Source organism: Nycticebus coucang, chromosome 9 (assembly GCF_027406575.1).
Source record: "Nycticebus coucang isolate mNycCou1 chromosome 9, mNycCou1.pri, whole genome shotgun sequence".
Classification (NCBI taxonomy): Eukaryota; Metazoa; Chordata; class Mammalia; order Primates; family Lorisidae; genus Nycticebus; species Nycticebus coucang.
Window position 1 is genome coordinate 233138 of NC_069788.1, and position 20617 is coordinate 253754.

At 38.2% G+C, this 20617-nt stretch overlaps 1 protein-coding gene and 1 pseudogene across 6 annotated transcripts in view; one reads left to right on the top strand and one right to left on the bottom strand.

Moving 5' to 3' along the window:
- The window catches only part of SNX14 (sorting nexin 14), an 84998-nt gene extending 71341 nt beyond the window's left edge, over window positions 1-13657 (top strand). For all 6 annotated transcript variants that reach the window (XM_053601653.1, XM_053601650.1, XM_053601648.1 and 3 more), the window contains 6 exons: window positions 4466-4589; window positions 4864-5028; window positions 5200-5295; window positions 9947-10038; window positions 11183-11239; window positions 12173-13657. In XM_053601653.1, coding sequence (XP_053457628.1) covers window positions 4466-4589; window positions 4864-5028; window positions 5200-5295; window positions 9947-10038; window positions 11183-11239; window positions 12173-12211 — 573 coding nt within the window. In that variant the 3' untranslated portion in view covers window positions 12212-13657. The remainder of the gene's footprint in view (window positions 1-4465; window positions 4590-4863; window positions 5029-5199; window positions 5296-9946; window positions 10039-11182; window positions 11240-12172) is intronic.
- A 294-nt stretch (window positions 13658-13951) lies between these two features.
- LOC128595215 (uncharacterized) lies at window positions 13952-14155 on the bottom strand (annotated as a pseudogene).
- Between the last annotated feature and the right edge of the window lie 6462 nt (window positions 14156-20617).

Here is a 20617-nt window from a genome sequence, read left to right on the forward strand (position 1 = left end):
GGGTTGGCGCCCTACCCACTAAGCCACAGGCTCTGCCCCATAGGGGAAGATTTACATTAACAGCCAATATAATTTCCCTAACAATTATAAAATTTTTCCTCTATTATTTTGTGTGTCAATTTTGATGTTATAATTTTTGATAAATTTTCATTTTACCTAAATCTGAAAATTTATTGGAGTGAAGTTGTCAATAAAATCTCCCTTTATTGTCTCTGACATTTCTTATTATGTCTCCTTTTATTCCTAGCATTGTTTTCTGTTTTTTCTTTCTTTTTTTTTTTTTTTTTTTTAGTTTGATCAGCATTGCCAGGATTTCATCTGTTTTATAATATCTTTTGGCTTTGTTGATGTTTTCTATCAGACTCTATTTTGGTTTTTTGTTTGTTTGTTTTTTTGGTAGAGATAGTCTTACCCTGTCACCCTTGGTAGAGTGCCATGGCATCACACAGCTCACAGCAACCTCCAGTTCAAAAGAAAAAAAAAATTATTGTTGGGTACGGTGGCTCATGCCTATAATCCTAGTACTCTGGGAGGCTGAGGTAGGAGGATCACCTGAGCTCAGGAGTTAGAAACCAGCATGAGCAAAAGTGAGGCCTGTCTCTACTAAAAATAGAAAAATTAGCCGGGTGTCATGGCTGGAGCCTTTAGTTCCAGCTACTTGGGAGGCTGAGGCAGGAGAATCACTTGAGCCCAAGAGTTTGAGGTTGCTGTGAGCTATGATGTCACAGCAGTCTACCCAAGGTAACAGAGTGAGACTTAAGTCTCCAAACAAACAAAAAGATTGTTGCCAGCTGATAGCAATAAGGCAGCTGTGAAGCAGCTGCATCTGTTTTTTCCTTCTTATTTTTTTTTTCCTCTTCTCTATGAGGCTGTTTTATCAGAGCCCTTGGAAAGTGAGGGTGTGAGCTGAGGAAGGGTTGTTTTCCTTCTGTCTTCTCATTTCTTTCCAAGTGCTGAAGACAAACCCTTACTTAAGTGGTTAATCATAAAGACAATGAGTTGGCTCACTGCCTGTAGCTCAAGTTACTAAGGCGCTAGCAACATACACCAAAGCTGGCAGGTTCACATCCAGCCCAGGCCTGCCAAAATAAATAGTTGGGCATTGTGGAGGGTGCCTGTAGTCCCAGCTACTTGGGAGGCTGAGGCAAGAGAATCGCTTAAGCCCAGGAGTTGGAGGTTACTATGACCTGTGACGCCATAGTACTCTACTCAGGGTGACAGCTTGAGGCTCTGTCTCAAAAAATAACAATAAAAATAAAGACAATGAGTTAAGCCCCAGGTGGTTAATCACATGAAGGGCAATTGTACTTTGTGATCATTTTCTTCAAGAGGGCAATTATACATTGTGAGTTTTCTCTCTTTTTTTTTCTATTAGTTTATTTTTCTACATTAAATCATTTATTAGCAGGCGGCGCCTGTGGCTCAGTGAGTAGGGTGCCGGCCCCATATGCCGAGGGTGGCGGGTTCAAACCCAGCCCCGGCCAAACTGCAACAAAAAAATAGCCAGGCATTGTGGCGGGCGCCTGTAGTCCCAGCTGCTCGGGAGGCTGAGGCAGGAGAATCGCCTAAGCCCAAGAGTAGAGGTTGCTGTGAGCCGTGTGACGCCAGCACTCTACCCGAGGGCGGTATAGTGAGACTCTGTCTCTACAAAAAAAAAAAAAAATCATTTATTAGCAAGACCATCCTTTCAGTCAAGTCCAGAGTTGACGTGGGAGGGGATTGCATAAAAGTGCAGCTACAGAGAGGCATGGTCATTGGAGCTATTACTTTCACAGCCTACCACAGTTCTTTCCAGTTTTGAAAAACTCTCAGCTATTGTCTCTTTAGATATTGCCTTTTCTTTATTCTCTTTCTTAAGTACTTCTGGAATACTAATTTATTTTTCTTTCTGTTTCCCAGATTTCTTAACTATTCCCTCATATTTTCTATCTTTTTTGTTTCCGGACTGTATTTTTTCTGATCTGTCTTCTAATTCTACCTCTTTAGTGATGCCTGATCTGCTTTTTAAACCTATCCAAATTTTTAAAAAATTGTGATTTTTGTTTTTAGAGTTTGTTTGATTCCTCCCCCCCCCAATTTGTAAACCTATCCAAACTTTTAAAAAATTGTGATTTTTGTTTTTAGAGTTTGTTTGATTCCTCCTCCCCCCACCCCCCAAGTCTACTGTTTTTCAATAATGGTTTACTATTCCCTACCAGCATTTTCAGGCAAAACAGGAATTGAGTTTATTGTGCTATAAACCCTGCTTAGAACATAGACAGTGGTGGGAGGAGCAGATGCTAATCTGTCAACTATTCTTCTAAAGAAGGTAGTGGCTGAAAACTTAGTTTTATGTTAATGTTGTTTCTAGGGGAACATACTTAAGGAAAGAGTCATTATACTGTAGCATGAATCTTAGTACATAGGGCACATGTCTGCCAAATAGTTTATGAAAGTTTGGTCAGGGCGGCGCCTGTGGCTCAAAGGGGTAGGGCGCTGGCTCCATATGCCAGAGGTGGTGGGTTCAAACCCAGCCCCAGCCCCAGCCCCAGCCCCAGCCAAAAACTGCAAAAAAAAAAAAAAGAAAGTTTGGTCAAACACAAAAATTACTTTCTGGGATCTCTTGGAAAGGAGTTTAGTACTATATAACAAAATCCGTCAGGTGTTTATGCTCTTTGACCTCACAACCTGAATCTGGTAATGTTTTAGAAGAAAATAATAGAAGAGCCTATAACAGTGGTTCTCAACCTTCCTAATGCCTCTAACAGTGGTTCTCAACCTTCCTATTGCCATGGCCCTTTAATACAGTTCTTGTAGGTCGTGACCCACAGGTTGAGAACTGCTGGTCTATAACATATGAATATGTTCATTAAAGTATTGTTTATAGAAATGAAAAAATTAGAAACAACTTAAAACTCTTAACATTATAAGAAGGATCAATTATTTTAAGTAACATCTGCTCAGGGAATATATTACAGTCTGTAAGTCTGCTTACGAAAACAATGAAGCAACACAACGATACTTGATGTGCTAAATAGAGAAATTTTGAACCCCATTGATTGTAGCATACATAGAAAGTAGAAGAGCATATACAAAAGTGTAATAGTTCTATTAGGTGGTTGAGTTGTATTTCTTTTCAAGACTTACTGTACTATTTTTTAATGAAAAAATAAGAATGTAGAAGAATGTGGGGAATGTATCAGGAGTGAGGGCCCTTTTCATATTTCTTTGGTTGGAGAAAAATGCTTTTAACTTATGCCTCCACATTGAGACAGTCTGACAAAAGAATTATGGTCTTTGTTCTCTTCGTTTTCTAGGAAGCTTTCAAAACATTCATCTTCAGATAAAATTGAACATACTTTCTTCCACAGTCCTCTGTGCTTTGCTTCTTTCATAGTGTCTATCTTAAATCATTTCATTTGTTTTTGACCTATTTCTATTAGACGTTAAATATTTTGGAGAACAGAGACCCTTTTTGTATTCCTTGTCCTTGGCACACTATCTCATCTGGCATGTAGAAATTACTTTTTTTTTTTTTTTTTTGAGATGGACTCTTCACTCTGTTGTCACTCTCACCCTGGGTAGAGTGCTGTGGCCTCAACCTAGCTCACAGCAACCTCAGACTCCTGTGCTCAAGTGATCCTCCTGCCTCAGCCTCCTAAGTAGCTGGGACTACAGGTGCCTACCACAACACCAGGCTAGTTTTTTCTATTTTTAGTAGAGACAGGATCTTGTTCTTGCTCAGCCTAGAGCTGGAACTCTTGAGCTAAAGGGCTCCTCTTGTCTCAGGCTCCCAGAGTGCTGGGATTATAGGTGTGAGCCACTGAGCCTGGCCATATAGAAATTACTTAGTGCTTATTGAATGGATGTGTGAATGAACGAATGAATAAAATAGTGCTTTGGTTAATTAGTTACCTAAGATATATTTCGTTATTATTATTGATAGTAGATTCTTTTTGCATAGTTTTGGGGTAAGTAGAGGTGAGAATTAGTTACATTTCATAATATTTAGTATTATTAATTCTTCATTATCCGTTTTTTGTTTACCTTAATTAGACCTTTCTGGGTTTTGGACATTATTGTCCAGATAAACTTGGCTTTAAGCTGAATTTTCACCCCAACTGAATTACTAATTAAGTAGTAATTGAACATTTTTTAGGTCATGTTAGTTTTAGAATTAACTGTCCATAGTATATTTATATATTTGTATATGTTATTTTGTTTCTTTTTGTATATAAAAACAAAGGAGTGGTTCTTTATATATAATGTATTATCTGTTGTGTCTAAAATGAATGTAGGTTTTTATATAACATTTTTTTTGGGGGGGTAACATGTATTTCTTAATGTAATTTTGAGTGTAAATGTAGAGTTTTGGAAACATATTCTGTTACTCTGTTTTGATTGGAAAAGGTTAAAATGCCTTTGTTCCATGTCTATCTAGTGATTATCAACAGCAGGTAATTATGTCTTTATTATTTCATCTTAGCTTTTCAATGATCTGTTTAAGAATAATGCAAATCGTGCTGACAATACGGAGAGAAAGCAAAATCAGAATTATTTTATGGAGGTGATGACTATAGAAGGAGTCTACGATTACCTGATGTATGTAGGTAAGAGCTAAGTGGTTTGTGTAAACACTTGTTTTTCTTTCATCTGTCTGATTTCTGTGATGTAAATGATGATCTGGAATGTCATTCCATCCTAGTTATTTTTTATTAAAGGTACTTCTTTTATAAGAATGCAATATAATTGGTCTTAAACATATTAAAGTTGCTAGCATTTACGATAAAAGACTGACTGTTGTCATTAGTATATTCTGTATTGGAAGATGTTCAAAATAACAATTGATTTAGTACAACAGGAATTCCATTTGATCCATTTCAGGACGGGTGGTTTTCCAGGTTCCTGACTGGCTTCATCATCTCTTAATGGGAACACGAATCCTCTTCAAAAACACGTTAGAAATGTACACTGACTACTATCTTCAGTGTAAATTAGAACAGCTCTTTCAGGAGCACCGTTTGGTCTCACTTATAACACTTCTCAGAGGTTTGTGTTTTCTCATGTGTTTATGTTTTATGTACTTCATGATTTTAATTGGATTTAAGAGACTAAGAAGTCTTGTTTTTCTTTGGTTTATTAGTACTTGTATTATAAGTAAATAGTTTATATATAAATAAGTGAAAGTCCCAGAAATATTTCTTTTTACTCTTTTTTTAGATGCTATATTCTGTGAAAACACTGAGCCTCGCTCTCCCCAGGAAAAGCAAAAAGGAGCAAAGCAGACTTTTGAAGAAATGATGAATTATATTCCAGGTGTAATATTTCAGACTTAATTTCATACAGATTAGCATCCCTTTGAGGTCACAATATATAGTCATTATTGAAGCTGATTTTTTACTGTGGATTTTCATTTTAGGAATAGTTGTAATAGTTAATTAAAATTAACTCATTAGTTAAATAAAATTTGTTTCTTTCTCATGCTAGCCCTACGAATTGTAAGGCAAAGCAGTTTCTACTCACAATAGCCACATTCTTTCAGCAGTAACTTAGGATCATATTGATCAGAGTGACATGTTATGGAACAGTTAATGGAGTTCTACACCTGCTGCACCATCAGAACAGCTGTGTTAGTGTGTGCGACTAAAACATCAGAATTCATTTATTCATTCCGAATTTATCGAGCACCTTCCATGTTCCAAGCACTATTCAAAAAGTCCAAGGGATATAAAAAACGTGCTTAAGTAGCTTAGTCTGGCAGGAAGAGAGACCTGTAGATAAGACATACATGTACTGATGGAGCCTTAGGTTGCAGAGGCATCACAAAGGAGGGAGGTGGTTACCTGTCTTGTAGAGTTGTTAGGTTTGGACCAATAAGTGAATGAATGGTGAAAATATAAGGATCAAATCCTAGGATAATTAGTTTAGGGTATTTTGAATGTGAAGTGCCTATAAATTATTTAGGAGGAAATGTCTGATAAGCAATTGTGTATCTAGACGTGAAAGTTAGAGGAAAGGTGGTACTGGGTAGATTAGGTGAACTCTGACCACATGTGAATGGATACTAATGAGAAAAGACAGAGTAAGAAGAGGATGACTTCCAGTTTCTGGTCTACCACATAAGAAGCTGGAAATCTCTACTCCATCCTAGTAGTAAGTAAAAACCTGGAAAAGTTAAAAAAATCAACTACTTTTAGATCATTGGAGTGGTAGAGTCACTGGTCAAATCACTGCTTCCTACAGGGGAAAAATAAGTAGGCAAATAACAGAGTCACAGCTGAAGCAGAGGTCCATGACCTCAAACCTATGTGGGGAAACTTTGATGAATTTCTGCAGGTTCAACGTGGACATAAATGTGAGAGATTAAAAACTCTAGGGGAACCAAGTCATGAGGGCCTGCCACACTTTTGTGAGTTTACCTCCAAAGGTTTGGCAAGTTCTCAAGGTGAATATTGGAGAAAAGTCCCCTCTTGTTTCAAACACAGAAGGGGGGAAAGGAGCCATTTTGAAAACATCAGAGTACTCTGTTCTTACCAAGACTTGCCCTTGGAAGAAACTATCCAGAGCCTAACTGACATCAGGGAAGGGAAATGCCCAACTCCAGTCCACTTCAGCCATCCTGACCTAAAGAAGTGTGTGGACTCCTGACGCGTGTGTGGAGCTCACAGTCCAGTGGTACAGGCTCACTGAAAGACTGAGACCACCCTAAGGGCTATAGAAATTCTCCTTGCCCTGCACACCTTACCACCATGTTCCTAAGGTCCTATTCACAGCAGGTTCTTCTACCCAGTGCATCATGTCCAGCAGTCATGAGAAAATTATGGGCATGCTAAAGGCAAACATAGTGGAGAGAAAGACCAAGTGTCAGAACTAGACTTAGAGCCGGAATGTTTGTTAGAATTACACACCAGACCAAGTGAATTTATCCTAGATGTTCAAGGGTGGTTCAACACTTACTCAGAAATCAGTTAATGTAGTCCATACACCAGCAGGCTAAAGAAGAAAAAGCATGAGATTATCACAATAGAAGCAGAAAAAGCATTTGATAAAGTGTAACACCTAATTTAAAAAATAATCTCTAGGAATAGAAAGGAATTTCCTCAGCTTGACAATCTGCAAAAATTACCATAGCTAACATTGTACTTTAATGATGAGAAACCTGAGGGTTTCCCACTAAGATCAGAAATGTGGCAACAATGTCCCCTCTCACCACTTACTTTCCAACATTGTACTAGAAGTCATTGCTAATGCAGTAAGACAAGGAAAGGAAAAAGTACTGATTGGAGAAGGAAGAAACAAAACTGTCTTTGTTTAGAAATGACAAGATTGTGTAGAAAATCCAAAAAAATCAATAAAAACACTCTTAGAAGTAATCAGTCATAGCAAGGTTGTAGGATACAAGGTTCACACACAAAAAGAGTCAGTCACTTCTCTTTATATCAGTAGTTGAACAAGTGGAATTTGAAATGAAACATAAAACCATTTGCATTAGCACTTGTAAAAATGAGACAGGTAAAAATCTAACAATATATAAAATCTATATGAGGGAAACCACGAAACTGATGAAAGGAAACAAGAACTAAATAAATGGAGAGAGATTTTATGTTTATGGATAGGAAGACTTAGTGTCTTTGCAGCTAACTTAGAGACTCAGTGCTGTACCAACTCCAATCCTAGTAAGTTATTTTGTGGTTATCGACAAACATGTTAAAGTCTGTATGGAGAGGCAGAAGGACCCAGCATAGCCATCTCAGTACTGAGTCGAGGAGAACAAAGTCAGAGGATTGACACTGCTTCGCTGTACCCTAAAGCTACAGTAATCAAGACAACGTAACATTGGCAAAAGACTATCAGGTAAATCCAGGAAACTCAGCCCAGAAATAGACCCACATAAATAATGTCACCTGATCCCTGACAAAGTTGCAAAGACAATACAAAAGACAGTCTTATCAACAAATAGTTCTGGAACAACTGGCTATCCACATGCAGAAAAAATGATCCAAGATCCAAACACAGACCTTTCTTCATTCTTCAAAAAATTTAACTCAAAATCTATTATAGACCTAACTATTAAAAAAAAATACTATAAAACTCATAGAGTATAAGAGGGTAACATAGGAAAAAATGTAGATGACCGTAAGTTGCTACACCAAAGGCATGGCCTGTGAAAGAGAGAATTTGATAAACTTCATAAAAATTAAAGTTTTGCTTTGTGAAAGATAATATCAAGAGAATTAAAAGAGAAGCCACTAGGAAAAGATATTTGCAAAAAGACATACCAGGTAAAGGACTATTACCCAAAATATACAAAGAAATCCCGGCGGCGCCTGTGGCTCAGTGAGTAGGGCGCTGGCCCCATATGCCGAGGGTGGCGGGTTCAAACCCAGCCCCGGCCAAACTGCAACCAAAAAATAGCCGGGCGTTGTGGCGGGCGCCTGTAGTCCCAGCTGCTCGGGAGGCTGAGGCAGGAGAATCGCGGAAGCCCAAGAGTTAGAGGTTGCTGTGAGCTGTGTGACGCCACGGCACTCTACCCGAGGGCGGTACAGTGAGACTCTGTCTCTACAAAAAAAAAAAAAAAAAAGAAATCTCACAAGTCTACAATAAGAACACTACCTGGCTTGGCACCCACAGCTCAGTGATTAGGGCACCGGCCACATTCACAGGGGCTGGTGGGTCCGAACCCGGCCAAGGCCTGCTAAACAATAATGACAACAATAAAAAAAAAAAAAAAGAGCCAGGTGTTGTGTCAGGTGCCTGTAGTCCCAGCTACTTGGGAGGCTGAGGCAAGAGAATCACTTAAGGCTGTGAGTTTGAGGTTGCTCTGAGCTGCGATGCTACAGCACTCTACTGAGGGCAACAGCTTGAGACTCTGTCTGAAAAAAAAAAAAAGGAACACAACCTGATACAAAAATGAGCCAATTACCTTGACACCTCATGAAAGAAGATATACAGATTGCAAGTAAGCATATGAAAAGATGTTCTAATATGTCATCAGAGAAACATGAATTAAAACAGTAACGACATAGCACTGCAAACCTGTTAGAATGGCTAAAGTCTAGAACACCAACACCACTTTGCTGGAGAAGGTCTGAAGTAGTAAGAGCTCTTCACTGTTTGTCAGCATGAGTGCAAAATTGTGTTGCCACTTGGGAGGATGACTTGCTGGTTTCCTACAAAACTAAATGTACTCTCACTGTAAGAGCCAGCAGTCGTGCTGCTTGTATTCATCCACAGGAGGAAAACATGTTCACTGAAACACGTGTGTTCATAACAATTTCATTCAGAATTACCAAGATTTGGAGCCAAGCAAGACACCCTTTATTAAGTGAATGGATAAATAATTTTTCCCCTAATAGAATAATATGGTTTGTATTATTTTCTAACTCTATTTTACCACGTAATAGCGTAAGCAGTTTTTTAAACATTTTAATTATTATTATTTTTTTTTTGAGACAGTCTCATAATGTTGCTGTCAGTGGTGTGCTGTGGTGTCACAGCTCACAGCAACCTCAAATTCTTGGGCTTAAGTGATTCTCTTGCCCCAGCTTCCCAAGTAGCTGGGACTATAGGTGCCTGGCCATCTTTTGTTGCAGTTGTCGTTGTTCAACTGGCCCAGGCCGGGTTCGAACCCACCACCCTTGGCGTATATGTGGCTGGCGCTATAACCACTGTGCTATGGGTGCCGAGCCAATAAGCAGATTTCTTTACTGCAACGTTCCATAGAGCTTCAGTGTATTTTCTGTATTGTGAAGTCTCCAAAAATGGGTTACGTGATATTGTTATTTCTCAACCGTAGAACCTATTTTTCCAGGAGCCTTTTGCAGAAGACACTGTTTTGGAAACACTGATTATAGTTTTTGCATAATATCTGGGAAACAGGGTGGAGATTTTGCTTTATGATCTAGTTAATGATGAATCACTTTATGATAAAAGTTGTTCCACGTGTGGTTTGTTTATTGTTGTTCAGATGTGATAGTCAAGTGTATTGGTGAAGAAACCAAGTATGAAAGCATCAGACTTCTATTTGATGGCTTCCAGCAGCCAGTACTCAACAAGCAGGTAAAATTCATTGGTGCTGGGAGGTGAGTGTTGACTGGGATTGGTGAAGGCCATCTAACCATTAGGGTTAACTGTGAAGTGGTGCTGTACTGCATCAACGCAGCATAATCTAGACATTCAGATGATGGTTTTTATTTGTATTACTCTTTTGCTGATTTCCTTTTTCTTAGTAACACATGAATTGTTTTCATTTAAAATTAATATACAGGGCTGAGTACGCTGGCTCACGCCTATAATCCTAGCACTCTGGAAGGCTGAGGTGGGTGGTTTACTTGAAAAAAGAAATAGCCAGGTGCCTGTAGTCCCAGCTACTTGGGAGGCTGAAGCAAGAGAATTGCTTGAGCCCAAGAGTTTGAGGTTGCTATGAGCTGTGACGCTACAGCACTCTACCGAAGGCAACAAAGTAAGACTATCTCGAGAAAAAAAAATTAAAATAAAATTAATATTCCGTGTGCCCATAAAGTTCACATACAATTTAAATAGTTATATTAAATAATTACATCAAATGGCACAGAAATTTTATGGCCACCCTGGATATTGTAGAAAATTTGGAATATATTGCAAGTTCTTAAAATACAGTAAAAAATTAAAAATTGTTTTCTATCATTCAAGTCACAGAATAACTACAATTAACATTTTTATGTTTATAGTCTGTAATGTTGAGATCTTAATGCAGTTGCAATTTTGTATTCTGCTTGTTTCTATAAAAATTTTTGTTACATATAAAATAGTCAACATAAAAATGAGTTACTAGGTATAATAGTAAAATGTTCACATGCATCTGGGACTACATCACGCCCACATAATTTTTTGATTTTTAGTAGAAATGGGGTCTTGCTCTTGCTCAGGCTGGTCTTAAACTCCTGAGCTCAAGCAATTCACCTGCCTCAGCATCCTAATATGCTGGGATTACAGGTGTGAGCCACTGTGCCAGGGCCCATTTTAAGAATAGAACATTATGAATACTATTTGAAGCTACTTTTGTGCTTGTTTTACATTGTCAGTAATATTTCCTGCCTTTTTATTTAGAGGTTACCACCATCCTACATTTTCATCATTTTTATGGTTTATCATTTAAAAATTGGTTATTTTAGTGGTTTTTATGTTTAGTGCCTTAAAATTTATTATTATTTTGGTGCTTTAGCTTACTTATGTGTTATTGGACATTGTGATACAGGAGCTGTTTCCAGAACTGACCAAGGTAACTGAAAAATTTTTGTTACTCTCTTAATGGTGTGCTGGCATTTATTTTAATTAGGGACACAAAAGGAAACTCTTGTTTCTATGATCCTTTCGAAAATGAACAGCCTCAACAAATGGCTTTTTAAATAATTCTTTATTCAGTGTACCCAAACATAGAGTGGATCTGGGGGGACAGGAGCTGAGTAGCCTCTGCTTTGAATCCATCCCTTCCTTCCTATGAGCACATGGGGTCCCCTTACAGTCCCCTCGAGAGAGAATTGTGAATCTGAGTCTGCAGTGCTGTACACTGTGTAAGTCAGATGTAGTTTTGGAAGCAGTTGAGTTTATATAAACCCAGAAGCACAAATGAATTAAAATTAGAGTACAGCAATATTATTACTGTATTGAATCTTGAGGATTTTGAGTTTTGAGCTGAAGTGTCATTATTTTCCATTTCATTTTTTGACTAATCCTCTTAGATAAAAAAAATACTGTTCGAGGCTGTGGTATCACCATGAAGTATCACTTTTATGGAGTGAGGAAATCAGATTTGGGCTGTAAGGGTATATTAAAACAGACTGGCAATTACAGACATTTTATGTTCAATTCAGGTGGGAATCAACTCCAGTACACTTTCACCTCTGAGACTTTGTAAGGTCTGTCACTGTCCCTAATACAGACATCATATGCTGCCTATGCCGACCACTTTATTTGGTTTACAAAACCTGTTTCTTGGCGGTGGCCTGTGGCTCAAGGAGTAAGGCGCTGGTCCCATATGCCGGAGGTGGCGGGTTCAAACCCAGCCCCGGCCAAAAACCACAAAAAAAACAAACAACAACAAAAAAAAACCTGTTTCTTAGGGTTAGACTTGTAATACATTAGAGCTATTAGGCAACTCACAAGTGAACCTTTATCTTACTGTCTTTATTAAATAGATTTATTTTTACTTTAGGTACAAAAAGAAGTTACCTCTGTGTCATCCTGGATATAAACATTTGGATTTGGTATAGAATCATCCATTGAAATTTCTGCTGTTTCTGCTAGTGTAATAGAAATGTACATTTTTCTTTTACGTTTATATATTATATATATATATATATCATGTACTTCAGTGGCTAAAATTTTGATTTTTTTTGGTTTTAATAAAGACTTATACAAATTTAATAATGATTAAAAGTGGTTGAATTTCATAGCCTTTGTGTATCGTACATGTATCACTTTGAAAATTATGTTTAGTGTGGAGGAACAGTAAGGTGTGATTTTTCTTATGTAGAGTTGATACATTTCAGTATATTTGTTTTCTTTTTTTCATTTTGTACATAGATAATTGTATCTATAAAACATGTAATATGGGGCGGCGCCTGTGGCTCAAGGAGTAGGGCGCTGGTCCCATATGCCGGAGGTGGCGGGTTCAAACCCAGCCCTGGCCAAAAACCACAAAAAAAAACCCCAAAAAACATGTAATATGAATTTTTCATAATAAACGAGATTTTTTCCTACTCTTGGTGGATGACTGACAGGTGATAGACATTGGGTGTGAAAACTATGAACAGATATTTTGTGATTGCGTAATTGCAACTGTGTTTTCCTGAATTGTGTGTTAACTGTCTTCCTAAAGCTCATTTAAATAATTTAGATAAGTAAATTTTTGGTTTATGTTTTAAGAGAAAAACATAGATTAACTGTAATTCTTTTTTTGTTTGTTTGTTTGTTTTTTGTGGGTTTTGGCCGGGGCTGGGTTTGAACCTGCCACCTCTGGCATATGGGACCAGTGCCCTACTCCTTGAGCCACAGGCGCCACCCTTAAATAACTTCTTTTTTTTTTTTTTTTTTGGCTGGGGCTGGGTTTGAACCCGCCACCTCCGGCATATGGGACCGGCGCCCTACTCCTTGAGCCACAGGCGCCACCCAACTGTATTTCTTGAAAGTTAATTTTAAAAGATTATTTTTTAAGGATTCATTATTTAGAATTCTTGGTATTCCTCACCATGCATTTCTCCTTAAAATAATGTCTGTCAGTGTTGGATGTTTTGCATCTGGTCACTAGGTATAGTGTTTGTTCAGAGAGTGTTTACTGTGCTTCAGCCGTATATTAGATGCTAAGCTCTGTAATGTGAGAACTCTGAATATAATTTGGAAAGCTAACACATTATTAACACTATTTGTTAATTTTCTTTCCAGGGTTTCAAAAAAATGGTCCTTATGTGCTACACAATTTTGAAAAGGTTTAGTTAGCATTTCTGTTTTAAAATGATTGAAGTTTCTAGAATATGTATGAGTTTTTTTGTGATTAGTAATTTAATACCAAGCCTTACACATTTACTAACTTCTCAGGGGCAGGTAGAAAATTAACCAGGCTAATTTAAATCCATAGCAATTTGAACATTATTTAAAATGTTACTGGTGAACTGGAAAAATAAAATGTTTTACATCCCTGCTTATGCCATCCTTAACCTATTCTTTGAATTGCGATATTCTGTTTACTTAGATGAAAACAAGTAATGGGTGGGTCAAGTCTCTCTGGATTGCCAAAACAAAATACTGTAGAATGGTAGCTAACACAGCCAGAGATTCAGCTCTCACAGTTCTGGAAGCTGGGGAGTCTAAGATCAGTATGCCAGCAAGTCAAATTTTATTCTGAGGCCTGTTTTCTCAGCTTGTAGGTGGCCAACTCCTTCTGTGTGCACAGATGACTTCTTGGTGCACTTGCTCTTTTTTTTTGTTTTATTTGCCTTATTTGCAGTATCATACCTGATCATCAAACTGCTGCTAGAATGCTCACACCTGTTACTACAAATTCACATCCCAGGAAACTTCTGGGAATTTTCTTTAGGTCAGAATTGTGCTATCTGGTACAAAGTTGCCACAACTCTGTGGGTACAATTTACCCACAATTGGCCAGGTTCAACAACACAGGCGTCTTTCCCCAGACCATCACTTGATCTTTTTTTGAAAGGCTACCAGTCCTACTGGATTAGTGTCTTATCCTTATGACCTTATTTAACCTAAATTATCTCCTAAAGGCTCTGTCCTCATATGTAGTGACACTGGGATTAACTGATTGATTGATTGATATATTAATTGTTGTTTGGGGTTCGTTGAGGGTACAAAGAATTAGGTTATACTAATTGCATTTAGATAAAAGTCCCTATTATAATTGTGTCCTGCCCCTAAGTGATGTGCCATACACCGTGGCCACCCCATCTCCCTCCTCCTCTCTCCCTTCTCCCCACTCCCCACTCCTTCATTCCCCTACCCCACCCCTTGTATTAGCTCATCTACTACCTTCATATTAGAATTGAGTATATTCAATTCTTGGTTCTCTATGCTTGTGATGCTTTACTAAGAAGAATGTGTCCCACCTCCATCTGGGTTAATACAAAAGATGTAAAGTCTCCATCTTTTTAATGGCTGAATAGTTTTCCATAGTTTTACATATGCCACAGCTTGTTAATCCATTCCTGGGTTGGTGGGCATTTAAGCTGTTCTCACATTTTGGCAATTGTAACTTGAGCTGAGATAAACAGTCTAGTGCAAATGTTCTCACAAGGAAATGACTTTTTTTCTTTGAGTAGATGCCCGGTAATGGGATTGCAGGATGAAATGGGAGGTCTAATTTGAGTTGAGGATTCTCCATACTTCTTTCCAGAAAGATTGTATTAGTTTGCAGTCCCACCAGCAGTGTAAAAGTGTTTCCTTCTCTCCACATCCATGGCAGCATCTGCAGCTTTGAGACTTTGTGATGTAGGCCGTTTTCACTGGAGGTAGGTGATATTTCAGGGTGGTTTTGGTTTGTATTTCTCTGATGGTTAGGGACAATGAGCATTTTTTCATGTTTGTTAGCCATTCGTCTTCTTTAGAAAAGGTCTGTTCATGTCTCATGCCCAGTGATACGTGGAATTGTTGGCTCATTTTTGTTGATTAAATTGAATTCTCTGTAGATTCCACTATCAAGCTTTTCTCCAATTCATAATATGCAAGTATCTTTTCCCATTCTTATGGTTGTCTTTTTGCTTTGGTTGTTTCCTTAGCTGTACAGAAGTTATTCAGTTTAATTAAGTCCCAACTGTTTATTTTTGTTCTAATTGCCATGGAAGTCTTCATAAAATCTTTCCCCACGCTGATATCTTCAAGTGTTTCCCCCACACTTTCTTTGAGGATTTTTATTGTTTCATGCCTTAGATTTAAATTTTTTATCCATCTTGAGTCAATTTTTTTGTAAGTGGTAAGAGGTGCGAGTCCAGTTTCAGTGGTTATCCAATTCTCCCAACACCATTTATTGAATAGGGATTCAGTAAATGTGTGTATTCTTATTTGGTTTATCAAAGAACAGGTGGCTGTAAGACGTTAATTTCATCTCATGGTTTTCTATTTGGTTCCAAATGTCAATGTCTCTTTTTGTGCCAATACCAGGCTGTTTTGAGCACTATGGCTTTGTAGTACACCCTGAAGTATGGTAGGGTGATACTCCTGGTTTTGAAGTAAGAATTGCCTTGGTAATATGGGTATTTTCCTGGTTCCATACAAAAAGAAGAATTGTTTTTTTCCAAATCTTGAAAGTATGATGATGGTATTTTAATGGGGATTGTAATAAATCTGACATTGCTTTGGGAAGTATAAACATTTTGACAGTATTGATTCTTCCCAGCCATGAGCATGGTATATTCTTCCATTTGTTAGTATCTTCTGATAGAAATAGTATCTAACTGAATAGAAATAGTATCTATTTCTTTTCTTAGGGTTTTGTAATTTTCTTTATAGAGGTCTTTCACCTCTTTTATTAGGCATATTCCTGAGTACTCCATTTTACAGGGGCTAGAATTGTGTCCTTGATTAGCTTCTCATTTAGGCTGTTATTGACATATACAAAGGCTACTGATTTGTGGACATTGATTTTATATCCTGAGACATTACTGTATTTTTTTATCACTTCCAGGAGTCTTGTGGTTGAGTGTTTGGGTTTCTCTAATGTAAGATCAAATCATCAGCAAAGAGCAAGAGTTTGACCTCCTCTGCCTCCATTATGCCCTTTATTTCCTTCTCTTGCCTGATTGTATTGCATCAACTAAGAGGGTCATATGGTCTTTGTGCTTCTATTGATAAGGTGAATTACATTTATGGACTTATGTATGTTAAACCAGCCTTGCATCCCTGGGATGAAACCTACTTGATCATGATGAATGATTTTTTTAATGTGTAGCTCTAATCTGTTGGCTAGGATTTTATTGAGAATTTTTACATCTATATTCATTAGTGAAATTGGTCTAAAGTTCTCCTTTTTAGGTGGGTCTTTTCCTGGTTTTGGTATCAGGGTGATGTTTGCTTCGTAAAACGTGTTGGAGAAGATTTCTTCCTTCTCAATTTTTTGGAATAATTTCTGAAGCATGGGTATAAATAAGCTCTTTGAAGGTTTGATAGAATTCTGGTGTGAAGCCATCTGGACCAGGGCATTTTTTTTGTTGGGAGATTTTTCATTGTATCTTCAACATAAATTTTTGTAATTGATCTGTTCAAGAGATCTGTTTCTTCTTGGTTAAGTCTAGAGAGAGAGAGTGTGCAATTCCAGATATTGATCCATTTCCTCCACATTTTCAAATTTCTGGGCATAGAGTTTCTGGTAGTACTCAGACTTGACCTCTTGTATCTCTGTGGCATCTCTTGTTATTTCCCCTTTATTGTTTCTGATTAAGATTATTAGAGATTTTATTTTTTTGTTTCTAGTTAATCTGTTCAAAGGTTTGTCGATTTCATTTATTTTTTTCAAAAAATCAACCAACCAAGTATCATTAATTTTCTGAATGATTCTTTTGTTTTCAATTTTGTTAATCTCTTAATTTAATTTTGATTATTTATTTTCTTCTGCTGGGTTTAGGATTAGATTGTTCTTCTTTTTCCAATTCCATAAGATGGTTCATGGGTTTGTTGATGCTCTCTCTTTCTGTTTTTTTTTTTTTTTGTAGAGACAGGGTCTCACTTTATGGCCCTCGGTAGCGTGCCATGGCATCACACAGCTCACAGCAACCTCCAACTCCCGGGCTTAAGCAATTCTCTTGCCTCAGCCTCCTGAGTAGCTGGGACTACAGGCGCCCGCCACAACGCCCAGCTATTTTTTTTGGTTGTAGTTCAGCCGGGGCCGGGCTTAAACCCGCCACCCTCGGTATATGGGGCCGGCGCCCTACTGACTGAGCCACAGGCGCCGCCCTCTTTCTGTTTTTTTGAATGTAGGCATCTATAATGTGATAAATTTACCTGTTAAGACTGCTTTTGTTATGTCCCATAGGGTTTGGTAACTTGTGTCTTCATTGTTGTTATATTTGAGGATTTTAACAATTTCCTCTTTTATCTCTTCCTGAACCCAGCTATCATTCAGCATGAGGTTCCATGTCTTTGTGTGGGGATGAACATTTTTGTGGAGTTGAATTCCACCTTTATTGGCTTGTGATCTGAGAAGATACAAGGTATAATTTCTATTCTTTAAATTTTGTTGAGGTTTGATTTGTATCCTAGGACATGATCTATTTTGGAGTATGTACCGTGGGCTCATGAGAAAAAATGTATATTCTTTAGCTTTAGGATGGTGTGTTCTGTATATCTCTATTATCCCATTTGTTGTAGAGTCACATTTAAGTCCTTTGTATCTTTGTTTAGTTTTTGTTTAGAGGATCTGTCCTGTTCTGTCAGAGGGATGTTAAAGTTCCCAGTATTATGGTGTTACGGGATATCATATTGCTCAGACCCATCAAGGTCTGTTTCATAAATCTAGGAGCATTTAAGTTGGGTGCATATATATTGAAAATTGAAATGTCTTCTTGTTATATTGTTCCTTTGACCACTATAAAGTGTCCATCATTATCTTTCTTAACTTTAGCTGCTTTAAATCCACTTGTATCTGAAAATAAGATTGCAACCCCTCCTTTCTTCTGATTTCCATTTGTTGGAAATACTGTTTTCCATCCCTTAACTCTGGGTCTTGATTTGTTCTTCAAAGCCAGGTGTGTTTCCCGGAGACAGCATAAGTTTGGCTTGTGCTTTTTTATCCCATCAGCCAATCTATGCCTCTTCAGTGGTGAATTCAATCCATTGACATTTATTGAGAGAATTGATAACTGTGGTGGAGTTCTGTTCATCTTATTTTGTGAAATTTTATCCTTTGTGCCATTGTGGAAGCTATGTTTTGAGTGTTTACTTTGATGGTGGTCCATTGTGATGGTCAGTGTTGAGAATAAGTTTTAAGGGGTGCCCTTAGCACAGTAGTTAGGAAGGGCACCAGCCACATGCACCGGGGCTAAGGGGTTCAAACCCAGCCCGGGCCTGCTAAACAAACAAACAAACAAAAATAGCTGGGCATTGTGGCAGGCACCTGTAGTCCCAGCTACTAGGGAAGCTGAGGCAAGAGAATTGCTTAAGCCCAGGAGTTGGGGGTTGCTGTGAGCTATGACACTACAGCACTCTACAGAGGCAACAAAGTGAGACTCTGTCTCAATTTTTTTAAAAAAGAGAGTAAGTCTTAAGTATTTCCTATAGAACTGGTCTTGTAGCAAATTTCCTCAGTGTTTATATATCTGCAAATGATTTGATTTTTCTATCAATTTTGAAGCTTAGTTTAGCAGAAGTCAGAATTCTGGGCATAAATTTTTTTTTTTTTTTTGTAAGAAGGTTGAAGGTGAATGACCATTCTCTTAAGAAGGGTTGGAAAGTTTCATTTAGAAAGTGCTGTCATCCCATCCTAATGGCTCTGCCTCTGTAGAGGAGTTGGTGCTAACTACTGGTTGCTTGCAGAATTTTTTCTTTCATCTTGACTTTGGACAGATTCATTACAAGGTGTCTTGGAGAAGCTCTGTTTGAGTTGAGATGACCTGGGGTTCAATATCTATCTTAAAGGATTGTGTTGGAGTCTTTAGTAAGACTTGGGAAGTTTTCATTTGGGATAGTCTCTTGTGGGGCTTCCATTCGTTTGGGACAATCTTCTTCCCCATCAGGGTTCCCTATTATTTTTTCTTTGTTAGTTTGATATTATTTGATTTTTTTCATTAAGTTTTATTATTGAAATATTATCTTATTCCAAGTAGTACATGTTGTGTTCTAACAAAACCTTATTTACCTAAAGCAGTGGCAGGCAGAATTTGGCCCTCAGGCTGTAGTTTGCTAAGCCCTGACATAGAATGACAGAAAAGAGAGAGAGAAGAGATACTTCAGAAAAATTGCAGTCACCTTCATATTAGGAAGGAGAGGGAAGGCAGCCATCCTTGTTGGAAATATCTTTTTGGTTGCAGAAGGGTTAGAATAAAGAGTCAAACTCGAGCATGATGAAATAAAGGGTATTTTGTTTAGGTAGCAAAGTTATTCCTTAGTTGATCATTTTCTCTGCAGGGAGTGATACTGGAGAAGGGACTTTGGGACTTGAGAACTGAGGACAGTGGTAGAGAGGTATGAGAGGAGGAATTATGCATACTTTTTTTTCATTGTATTCAAAAAGTATTGAGCATTCACTATGTACCAAGCAATTTTAAATGCTAGGGATACATGTAGTATTTGTGCACCTTTTGACTGAATCCAAATTTTACAGAATACATCCTTCTATTAAAAGGGGGCAGCAGAGAGTGTGGTGGTTCAACCTGTAATCCTAGTGCACTGGGAGGCCAAGGCAGGTGAGGTGAGCTCACGAGTTCAAGACCAGCTTGAGCAAAGCGAGACCCTGTCTTTAAAAAGAGAAAAATTGAGCCAAGAGGATGGCTTGAGCCCAAAAGTTTGAGGTTGCTGTGAGCTATGACACCATGGCACTCTACCCAGGGCAACAGCTTGAGACTCTGTCTCAAAAATTAAAAAAACAAAGGTGGGCAGCAAAGAAAGGTGAAGCTTTCCTTATCTCCTTTGGTGCTGACACCAGGGAGCCTATCTCAAAAAAGAAAAAAAATCTTGAAATCAGCAGTATGTTAGGAAGTGATAAATGCTCAGAAGAAACACACGGAGGAAGGGAACCATGTGGTATGGGCGAGGGTATATTTTAGTAGTTTCGAACAATGAAAAAAAGATCTGAAGGAGGTGAGAAAGCAGACTAGTCGAATCAGGAGTGTTCTCTGTAGAGGAGAGGCAGGTGCAGAAGTGGGTGTGGTGGGGTGTAGCCAGCTCCTAGTGTGGAGACAAAGTGTCAGGTCATCAAAAGCCAGAACAGAGAGCCTTGGAGGCCCTTGTGATACCTAGGCTTTTTATTTTGTTTTGTTTTTTGAGACAGAGTCTCAGTCTTGTACTGGTTAGAGTGAGTGGTGTCATCATAGCTCACAGAAACCTCAAACTCCTGGGCTCAAGTGATCCTCCTGCCTTACCTTCCTGAGCAGCTGGGACTACAGGCACCCACCACCACCACCCTGTTTGTTTTTACTATTTTTGGTAGACAAGG